This window comes from Erpetoichthys calabaricus, chromosome 18, assembly GCF_900747795.2.
Source record: "Erpetoichthys calabaricus chromosome 18, fErpCal1.3, whole genome shotgun sequence".
Lineage (NCBI taxonomy): Eukaryota > Metazoa > Chordata > Cladistia > Polypteriformes > Polypteridae > Erpetoichthys > Erpetoichthys calabaricus.
In genome coordinates, this window is record NC_041411.2 from 15,196,381 (window position 1) to 15,207,830 (window position 11,450).

At 36.8% G+C, this 11,450-nt stretch overlaps 1 protein-coding gene across 1 annotated transcript; it reads left to right on the top strand.

Annotated features, from left to right (window-relative positions):
- The first annotated feature begins 658 nt into the window (after positions 1–658).
- Positions 659–10,621, top strand: iscu (iron-sulfur cluster assembly enzyme). The gene is made up of 5 exons (XM_028824339.2): positions 659–814; positions 4,729–4,842; positions 5,421–5,531; positions 5,633–5,711; positions 7,881–10,621. The coding sequence occupies exons 1-5, from the start codon at positions 716–718 to the stop codon at positions 7,964–7,966; spliced, it is 489 nt and encodes a 162-aa protein (XP_028680172.2). The 5' UTR covers positions 659–715; the 3' UTR covers positions 7,967–10,621.
- Positions 10,622–11,450: the final 829 nt, after the last annotated feature.

An 11,450-nucleotide genomic window follows, 5' to 3' on the forward strand; every position in this document is an offset into this window, starting at 1 on the left:
CACATGATACAGATGCAGATCCAATGTTTGCCGTAATGGCGAACACGCAATGAAGCACCGAGCAGCTCTTAATGTCCACTGAAAGTGCAGACAGAGAACAACCCAAGACCATCCTGTAGATATTTCTTGCTATGACACTACATTGGTACTCCCACCCAGTTCACTCGCCCTGAAAATCGTCACATCCTCGTGCCTCACCTGTTATTTCCACAATTGATTCTCCCCACCCAAGCTCGTCCATGTCATTCTGTCATCTCTCTTAATTGCATGTGTCTTTGCTGTCAATCGTTTCATTTTGTTTAATCAGCTGTGAAATTGGAAACGGCGAATACTTAACATTTTAGTTTTATAGAAACCAAAGTTTTCCGGGGTGTGTCCACTTACCACCGCAATAAACAATACGGTAAGTAATGGGTGGAATATCACTCAACACAGAATTCTCGCAGAGATGAACTTGGCTAATTTTACGCGTGGCGACCCATCACAAACCTCTCCTTGACTTAAACCCATTGTACAAACGAACCTCCCTCCACTCATCACCGACACTAGTGAGAGCAACAGCTGGCGCACGCTCTGATTTTCATCCTCTCAGCGCAGGACTTGTGACGTAATTTCCGTGTACGGGCAGGTAAGTAAGTGCGCGTGAGTTCATCCACTGCAGCTGTAAGGCTTCTTTCCCAGCATTCATTGCAACTGTCTTCTTGTTGACGCAACTATGGCGGCGTCGATGGTGAAGCGATGTTGCTCTCCTCTTCTTGTATTTAAGCGCTTCTCTTCTCCTGAATTGACAGCTTTAGCTTGCTATCACAAAAAGGTAAGCTATTAATGGACTGGCAATCTTTGGTATGTGGACTTTACTGTTCTCCGTTATGCATATTGGAACTGTTACGAGAACTTCATAAAAAAAAAACTTCGTCACTTGTATTCGTAGATCTCTAATGCTGGCATTTTTTAACATTGTTAGTAATCGTGCTTGTGTTTATCGGCTGATATGACGCTAGATTGAAAATTCCAGCCAAATGCACGCATGTTTAAAAACAAAAAAAGTCGTGCTTGTCCCTTTTGCGTCATAAAGTCCTAATGAAGACGCCAAAAGGTGAATTAGATGAGAGTTGGAGTTGGTAAAGTAGTAACACATTCACGTCAGTGGAGTTCTGTGTATATGATCCTGTTTTAAACCTTTGAACGTCTGTGTGATTTTAGTGGTAGTTGACTATGCAGTTAAAGCATTCCGACCCTCACTGTAAGTTTACTTTGATCAGTTTGTAAGTCGCTTTGATGAGCTTTTGTAGTAGGATCGGCTTTGCTGCTCGCACGGCGGCTCATTTGCAGACGATTTAAGGAGTTGTACAGTAATTCGGTGTGTAGAATGTTCAAACCTTAATTAAAGCCTTGTATGCGGAGGGTAAACACAAGGTGAATGCTCGGACTTTAAAGTCGTTGGCACAAGACGCGGCTCTCTATTTCATTAAGTTACAGAGGGCCGCTTATTGCACATTGAAGAAGTCCCAACACATTCATTTTCAGAGCTAAAGAAATTCCCGCAGTTGACATTGTAGGAATTACCTGTTAGTACTAGTATGCATTAAGAATTTGGTCTTATTTGACCAACATTTATGTATGCTCGGCTTCATACAAAAATGGAATCTCAAATTGCTTTACAAAAAAATACAGTAAAAGATAAATATGTAAAAACTAACAGAGTATAGTCACTCAGTTACAATTAGTCGCCCTAATTTGGGAATGACCCCCGTGAAGCGCCACAAAGCAAGGACTCACGATCGATGACTGGGGTGGGGTTGTGAAACGAGTTCTGAAGCGCCGCAAGGCACAAGAGGAAAACAATCACACCGGAGTTCTCATTCATAATCTTGTAATCGTAAATGCGTTCGTGTACACGCCTCAAAACGCGTACTGACATCGCAGATGGCACGGAATGTCGCCGCTTAGCAGCTTCATGCTCGCCAGTTGCCCTTATTACAACCTGAGCTCAGTAAATTGCTCTAGTTACGTTCGGAAAACTGTACACAGCTGAAAATTGCCTGTCAATAATATGTTTCATGTAGGTCCGTTAATGGCTTCAGGCACAGCGGGCATGGTGACATTGCCGAGATTTTCCTGATCAGTTGCCCAGTTCCCTGAGAAGTGACAATAGGTAGCTTGTGTAAACTGACCAAACACCTTAAAAGTTCTTCAGCCCAAATAGGCAACGTTGCCCCCAGTTTACTCCGTACATCTATATTCATCACTTTTGATTTGTAATGTTTATCACATCACTATAAATTATAACGGCGCAGTGATCTGAATCATTATACACATGATTGCATTATCTATAGTTACGTAGACGTACTTTATTTGTCCTCAAGGGTTAATTAAAACTTTACAGATATTCCAAAATCTGAAAATAACTGAAATAGTTCAGGTCCCAGGCATTTCATATTAGGGATACTCAGTCTGAATTGTTTATTTTTTTTTTGATGAACAGGTTCAGGTAGTATGCTTATCAAATTATCTTGCCGTTATAAAAACTGAACGTATCATGTTTCTGCTGGTTTGCAGTTTTTCTTTTTTGCTGCTGTCATTTTGAGCATGACAAAGCATATCTCAATGGTCATGTATTAGATCTGATAAATGGACAAGATATTTTAGACTGTATTGTTGTGTAGACAGTTCAACAGGATATTTGCTTATCTGCCATTATTGACCCCCTGCAGCTGGAATCTTTGAATATTTTTATATGGTACGATTTGCTAAGGCAGGTTTCAAAAAGTATAGTTGTGGCAAAAGGCCTTAATGTTTGTTTTTGTTTGTGTTTTTTTTGGAGCTGAAGCCTTTTTCCTTCTCCCATATATCTACAAATAGAATTCATATAAAGTTTTTAAACTGATTTCTTCATTTGTTTGAACAATCGCATGCAATTTTGTCCCCGGTTTTAAATGGATTAAATGCACAAAGAGGTAGCGCACACTGTGTCCCATGTTCTTTCTGTTTGATTCCACAAGCTTATGCACATGGAGAAATCTCTTCTTATAAACAGCTGTGTTTTCAAGTACCACAGGCCTCTGCATTTTTTTTCCTGCTACTTTTAAGCAACGGTGATAAAATACTTAATGCTTAAGGTTCATTCATACTTACGTGCACCACAGCATTGTGGACATGCTGACATAAATTCCATCATCAGTCCTAGTGAGCGTATCCTCACGTCAGCAACTTAATGCCTTGAATTTTGTAACTGTGCACACGCTAGACAACAAAACATGCGTTTATTGGAGGAACAGTTGTCTACGTGTACCTACGCAATCCTAAGCCATTGGTCAGGTGAGGTTGGGTAGAATGCACTGGTACAATATGTTGCCACACCCACCACATGAAGAAACAGCTTGGGATCCTGGTTTGCAATCCCACAGGCAGGCATGCAGTCCAGTCCCACCCTCCAGAAATGACGCTCTATCTGCCGCAGCAACGTGTGACGTGGGCCTTGGCCTGGTCCAGCCACTTGGGTCCTCAGCAATGACAATCCTGTGAGCTGGATCACTCTCTAGGAATCCTGCGCCATGGCAGTAGTGCTATAACTGACGGTCCCTCACAATGCAGGTAATGTGCCTCCTTCGGGACTCCGTGAACAACTGCTCATTCGACACAAAGTCAAACCAGCGGTACCCAAGGATTCTCCAAAGAGGCACAGTACCAACGAAGTCCAGTCTTCGTCTCAGGTCACTGGATAGCGTCCATGTCTCGCAACCATATAGCAAGACAGGAAGCACCAGGACTCTGAAGACTTGGACCTTCGTCCTTTTTACATAGACATCGAGAGCGCCACACACCCCTTTCCAGCGACTTCATGACTCCCCTGTGCTCTCCCAATCTGTCTACTGACTTCATAGGAAGAGTCACCAGAGACATGAATGTCACTGCCAAGGTAAGTAAACCTCTCGACAAGTTCGACACTCTCTCCACATGCAGACACACGTCTGATGGCTGTGCCCAAGAGGTCATTAAAGGCTTGGATTTTGGTTTTTATCAGGACACTCGCAAGCCCAGACACTCAGACTCCTCACACAGTCTCTCGAGAGCCCCGATCAGAGCCTCCATTGACTCGGTGAAGATCATATCATCGTCAGCAAAGTCAAGATCTGTGAATCTCTCTTAACCAACAGATGCCCCACAGCCGCCGGACCCCACAACCTTTCCCAACACCCAGTCCATACAAGTATTGAACAGAGTAGGAGCAGAACACACCCCTGACGTACCCCAGAATCAACTGGGGAAAAAGAGGTTCTGCCTCCACTCTGCACAGCACTCACAGTACCGGTGTACAGGCTGGCCATGATATCCAGCAACCTCGAGGGGATCCCGCGAACCCTCAGGATGTCCCAACGGGCAGCTCAATCAAAAGGTACACAGCGATAGTCAAATTTCCAGAGATTCAGGGCTCCATATATTATCCAAGCTGCATACAATTAACTGTCTGACATTGTATTGTTTGTTGAGTTCATCATACCCTGGTATGGGAATTAAAACATAGCACCTCATTCGACAAGTTGCTGCTGCTTTTCACTGTTAGAGTTGTCACTGTGCATTTAATGTTTCAGTCTATTTAAAAATAAATTGCTTAAAATGTTTAGTGATGTAGCTCACTTGATATGCACAGTTGCTTGTTTTTACTGTACTTGGAAGGGTGGAAGGGATGTGTAAATCACATTTTAACCATGGTTTGCTTGTTTAAAGGTGGTTGACCATTATGAAAACCCAAGAAATGTTGGGTCCCTGGACAAGAATGCCAAGAATGTTGGTACTGGTTTGGTGGGTGCACCTGCCTGTGGTGACGTTATGAAGTTGCAGGTAATTTTCTCTCCCCTTTTCTGGACCATTTTGTAGAGTAGTGTCAGGCTATTTGTAGATGGTCCAACTTGCTATTTCAGAATATGGTTTTGAATGTTGAAATTGTTGACAGCTTTATTTTGTGTATGTTTTTTTAATATCATTCTGGAATTCGGTGGAAGCGGAGCATTACAAAAGAAGTATTTCCTTTATATGTATTTGTTTTGGAACAATATGTCAACGAAAAATGCAAGAAAATCTTGCATTTTTTCAGTTGGAGTGGTGTCCATCATTGACCGTTTTAAGTTAATATTTTATATAAATATTTGCTGTTAATCATTTAAGAAGCAGTTTAACATCTAAGTTGTGGACATAAGTTTACTCTTGATCTTAGCCTAAGGTAAAATGTTTTGAAACTTGACAAGGTGTACAAAGGTATCTTGGATTGGGCATCCTGTATGATTAACCTTATTATAAGGATTATTCACTTTGTTAAAAAACATATTTAGGCTGTTTTATATTTAATTTAAAATAATTATTGTACAAAATGTTTTCATGGCAGTTTTTTGTAAGATGTGGTTCTTCCTTTTCATGTATAGATTCAGGTGGATGAAAAAGGAAAAATAGTTGATGCCAGATTTAAGACATTTGGTTGTGGGTCAGCTATTGCATCCAGTTCCCTGGCAACGGAGTGGATTAAAGGAAAGACGGTATGTGAATATAAGGGAAAGGTGTAGATTAAGGCATGAATTTAATATACAATATATAGTAATTCAAATTTAATTTCTCTTAACTTCTTTGGCTTTTGCAGGTTGATGAAGCTTTAAAGATTAAGAACACTGAAATTGCTAAAGAACTTAGTCTTCCTCCTGTCAAGCTACATTGCTCAAGTAAGTTGATACTTATTTCATCATTTTTACACCTAATAGTTTAAACATGAAATTATATAATGAGCACAGGTGTAAGTGTATACAATGAGATGCACTTGAAATAAATCCAGAGTTCAAATTATTAACATTTTAGTATTATATAACTGTAATCGTATCCTTCTCAATTCTGTCTGACAAAGTTTGTGTCTGACTTGCTGCATTACCTTTCCCACATCTTGTAACATCCTTGACCTTCCTTGTCAAACAAACCGGAATATAGTTGCTGATTTTAAGACCTGCTACCTCGGTCATTATTGTGCAAATAATTCAGCATTTAGGTCTTTGAAACATTTCTCGTGGGTTTTAAAATTCTGAATTTTAAGCAGTTACTGCATGGTTTTGTTTAGCAATTGTATCTGAAAAGAAATACCCACTTAACTGAGTGCATTGAGCATGCATTTGTTTACATTTGTAATTCTTTTTCTTTGATTTTGAAAAGATCCTTTCATCTAAAATAGAGAGTTCCATTACAGTGGGAGCAAAAGGGTACACAGTGAAAATTTAAAATTTCTTATATTTGAAACCACATTGAAGTAACTTACTGTTATCAAATTTAACAAATGTAGTGCACTGTTTTTTGAATAATCTTGTAGATTTACCTGAAATACACTGCAATCCTTACTCATTCGTTCTTTCTTCCAGGGCCCATACCATATATTTATCAGATCCGCCTTACTGGCAGTTATTCTTGCAGTATATGTCAGAGGCTTTAGAATCTGACTGCATTTGTGTGTAAAGTGAGTGACAGTTTTGTAAGTAAAGGATACATTGTGTAGCCTTGTTGTATTAAGTAATTCTACAGGTTAAAGCTATTTTACATTTTTCATGGTCACATTAATCCAGTCTCTTTTAAATGCTATGGTTACTTACTATGAGTTCAATGTACTAATTAGCAGATTCCAGTAGTGTCGTGCATTTTTTTCAAAACAAGCGGGAGAACAAGCCCCTTTCAGGCTCAGTTTGGCATGTGTTTTTAAACCAAACCTCTGTCAGATAAACTTTCTTCGCATTTTGTTTTTGTTTTGTTTTTTATAGCAAAATGACATTCTCTTACTATGTGTGCATCTGCTTCTTGTTAAAAGAAGAAACAATTTTAAACAAAGCTGCAAATTTTACATGAAAATTTGAGTATAAATGAAGATGTTTCTTATAAATTATGCATATGTATATATGTAATCAGTTAAGTATACCTGTTCTCTCCATTATGAGTTAAAGGCAGCAGATAAGATGTGATTGACTGTATTTTCAAAACTGCTGAAAAGTAGCTTTGTGTGTGTGTTTGTGTTTTAAGCATTTCTGTATGTTTGGGGTTAAAAAAAGTGATTAGTCAAGGAAATGTGGCTGATATCCCACTGTAATACGTATTCAAGAGTTGACATTAGCCCTTGAATCCAAAAATTGAAGACTGTTCTGATTTGGTATAGCTCCTCTTTTTGTTACTATAAAGGTGGATGCAATTTATATAATTACAGCTAAATATATTACACACTTGCCGAGTAGCTGGGAATCTGTTAACTTTTTTTTTTTTTTCTTTTTACATTTGTATAAACTGCTGTTACTATGTTTTTTTTCCCCAGTTAATTTTTCTGAACCCAAATTTTATGAGGACATGAAGAGCCCAAGGCTGTCCTGACGGCATTTGGCATATTTTGGAAACCAACCCTGCATTGAATGCCATTCACGTTTTGGGAGCAATAGCACACACTTGTTATCTCACTTTTTAAGCTTGGATAGCTCAGTTCCCGGTCAGATCTGTCGGTGTTCTTCTAGTATGCACAAGTTTGTTTTTTTTTTGTTTTTTTTCCCTCTTATTCTTAAAGACAAGAATAATACATTGGGCCAATTTAGATGTCAGACAGCTGTATTAATAGGTTGAGTGGGAGTGAATATGTGGTTGGGCACTGCAATTGACTGCTGTACCATGTTGAGTTGGTTTGTTCCTTATAGCCTGTGCTGCCAGAGAATGCTTAAAATAATACATTTATGCATATTCTTCAATGTATCTGACGAAACGTTGTACAGTATGTGCAGTAGGACATTTCTCAAACTGTACACAATATGAATTTATACCAGAAAAAGTTTTAATGTTAATATTTTATTGCATTGTGTGTTTTTTGTTTTTTCTTTTAGTGCTTGCAGAAGATGCAATAAAAGCAGCTTTGGCTGACTACAGACTAAAGCAAGATAATGAAAAAACCGTAGAAACAAGTAGCTGAACTGTGAGAAGCACAAATAGCAATCTCATATTCCACCTAATTGTTATGCTTTCTTAAATGAATAGGAAATTGTTAGGTTATGTTCTCTTGATCAATACACTGAAACGCACAATGTAATATAACTAACAGCTTTAGGTGTTTCTCTTAATTGAAGCATCAGCAAGAGAAATACCAGCATGTTTTGTTAGCAGATGTTTATAATAAATGTATGTTTTACTAAGGAAGCAGTGTTTTATTTTTTTAAATACAATTAGTGAATTGTAGCCTAGTAAATATTTGCAAAAATTGTACCACTAATTGAGTAATCACCAAAAAAACTCTGAGGAATAGAATTTTTTTTCCCCATTTGATACAGTGTAACTGAGAAACGTTCTTAGTTGTGTAGATTATAAAAATGTGCATTTGGTTACAGTCATAGCAGAACTGTCATGACTGTTTTATTGAAGTAGTGATTGGGTTATTTTAAATGTAAAATTCTTTACATTTCCTTGCAGGTTAAATACCAATGTTAGATGCTATAGCTTACTTACCCTTTTTTGTTTTATTGTTTTAGTCACTTGCTGCTATTGTCTGCAATGTCTAATATGCAATTTTGAGTAAAATATAATAATTTAAAGTGTTAAGCTGCTGTTTGTTTCATGCTTATTCAAACATGAACTTTTTTTTTTCTTGCTACAGTATGTTTCATTTGATATTTTGCATTGTTTGATAGTAAGGTAATGTGTCAGGCTTTTAATGCAGTGTAAGTAATCCTCTTGTTTAAAATTGTTTTGTGTTGGACATGCTGTAGTTAGAATTATGGTAAAAATTCCAGTAAGTGTTCCTTTGTTCTACAGCTTTTAATATTTCACCTTTTATTCTTTCCATCATCCAATATTCTAGTCTTTTTAATTAAATATAGATTTCAGTCATTTCTTTTAGCTATTCCTTGCTGTTTGCCATTAGACTGTTCTTTTTTTTTTTTTCTTCAGCATGTCTCATTTCTTACCTTGGAATTGGTACGGTTTTGTACTTTTTCTTTCCATTGCTTCTAATGCAATTATATTTAGTTAACTGAATTTTTCTATTTTCTTCAAGAGACACATTTCAGTTCGCCACCAATATGAAGAAGTGTGCAGCGTGTTAATTTTTTTTTTTTTGTTTTGTTTTTTTTCTGTCCAATGCACTTGAAAGTCTGCAGCTTAAACAGACTTTTATTGGTAGCAGTGGTAAAGTCAGAGAATACTGTTTGTGGCATTGCCAAGGGATGGTTCTACAAAAGACTTTTCACTGTCCTGGCAGAGCACTTCAGTACCACATAGTTCTACTTTTTACGTTTTGTCTTGTTCTGCTAGATGACTTTCTATATGTAGGTGTCTGTTGATGCTGGCATCTTTTGCTGTTGCACAACTCAAATGCCAGCTTTTTCCATGGAATTATGTTCAAGAAGCCTGTAACAGTTGAGCCAGCATTCCAGTATAGGTCATTACCTACCATTTATACTAGTAATACATTCAGTTTTATAACTGAAAAAATTGTTAAAAATATGGAGTAATATTCAGTGGGGAAACATTTTATGCCATTAAGATTTAACATAATTAGGGTGTTAGATATTCACAAGTGAACTTGCATCATGTTATTGACTAATAAAAAAAATGTGAAGGTGAAGTAATGCAATGTGAACTTGTTGAAGGCTAGTAAAAATGAGGTAGATTCTTTCATTTCAAAGCCCACCTAGTTTAAAAGAGATGATTAATATATTTTTATACACACAATTTAGATTTAAAATGCTTATCCATGAACACATTTGAGCCTCCGACGTGATAGTTTATATAAGTGGTGTTGATGTGGATGGAAAACTGATGAAGCTTGCTTACTAATTATTAAGCTGCACTGTCTTCACAAAGAAGAGTGAAAAACCCATTGATTAAGACTGTGAACATGTAAGAATATATTTTGCATTTAGCCAGTTAAGAGAAATTAATTCATTAGTCAAAGCACTAGATTTTAGGTACTTGTTAGCCAAATCATAAAACAAAAATGATAAAATAAGCATTGTCAGAAAATAGAATAATTATAATAGAAAATGTGCCTTTCTGTTGCAGCTAGTAACATAACCCTTCTTATAAGCATCATTAGTTATATATTGAGATACTGTATGTAGCAAATTTTTGCAGATATCCTATTTCCTTGGTGGTTGCCTAACTTCTGAGGAAAGTACTGAGGAGTCCTACCGCTAAACTGTGGAGAAGGACCAGAGTTTTGGTACTTAAACACCTTGCTGATGACAAGTTATGTACAATTGATTGATTTTTGTTTTTTTTTTTTTTTTTCAACTGTCACAATTCATATGTAGATTTTAAATTATTTTTTGGATAGTGAAATGTTTATTTCTGATATCAACATTAAATCAATAGCAATCTTTAGTCATCTTTTTTTTTTTTTTTTCAAAAGTTGGGATCCGTTCTGCCCCCTAAACTGGATTAAGTGCATCTGATGTTAAAGGAATGAATGTTCTCAAGTTAATAAATGTAACTACATTTGTAAAGTTAAAACTATTTTTGTTAAAACCTTGTATTTAGAATAAACTCTGGGTGATTGTGAGATTTACAAGCTGCTTAATGTGCTGTTTATCTTCAAATTGCAGTTATACACAATAAAAATGTCTAAAATACACCTTTCCAGATAATGCTGTATTGACTTGCACAGTATTTAAGGAATGGTAAAGTGTGTGTGTGTATGTGTATGGTTGGCTTTTTTTTTTTCTTTGTACAGCTTCTTAAACATAAACTGGCACTGAAATCAATTATAGGAGGGTTTTTATGTAGTAATGCAGGTTAGGTATTCCTTACTCCTGTTCTCCAAAGCAGATGATGTTACTGGCTTAATGATGGCACTTTGTATATTTGTCCAGATGATTTTAAATCCAAAATTATAGCTATACACGTGAAACGTGTAAAGCAGAGTTTTCTAAATTCGGGTAGGAGTAGCCAAAAGAAATTCGCCTGTTTTAGCCAGGATTTATACTTCTAACTTTGAAATGAAATATTAAAAAGTTTGGGGGAAAAAAGTGGATTAATGACCATTATTTAGAATACTTTTCAGTCACTTTGCTTCTATAATGGATACCAATCTATTTACAGAAAAGTAAATTCTTAAGAACAAAATGGGGGGAAAAAAAGACACTTTTAGCAGATTCTTCTAATGATTGTTGAATCATTTTATTTTATTTGTACGTATTTATACAGGTACTTATCTAATTGGAAGAATAACAGCACTTCCAGCCTTCTTAAAGGTACACTTCATGCAAATACATATTTTTCAATTATATAACCCATGTTTATGGTAATGACCAAGAAGTATTTAATCTCCTGTTTAATTGGAGAAAGGAGATAAAGCTCCTGACCTGATAGCTTCAGTGGGGGCCAATACAGAACAACCGGCAGATATCACAATGCCCAAGAAAAAAAAATTGTCATGTATTCATGCCTCATCATCCATAATA

What these genes read in the sequence shown, in the direction of transcription:
- iscu (XM_028824339.2), top strand. Translation starts at nt 716, where the DNA reads ATGGCGGCGTCGATGGTGAAGCGATGTTGCTCTCCTCTTCTTGTATTT. An exon ending in TAGCTTGCTATCACAAAAAG is followed by an intron (nt 815 to 4,728) that starts GTAAGCTATTAA and finishes GCTTGTTTAAAG; the next exon opens with GTGGTTGACCATTATGAAAA. An exon ending in AGTGGATTAAAGGAAAGACG is followed by an intron (nt 5,532 to 5,632) that starts GTATGTGAATAT and finishes TGGCTTTTGCAG; the next exon opens with GTTGATGAAGCTTTAAAGAT.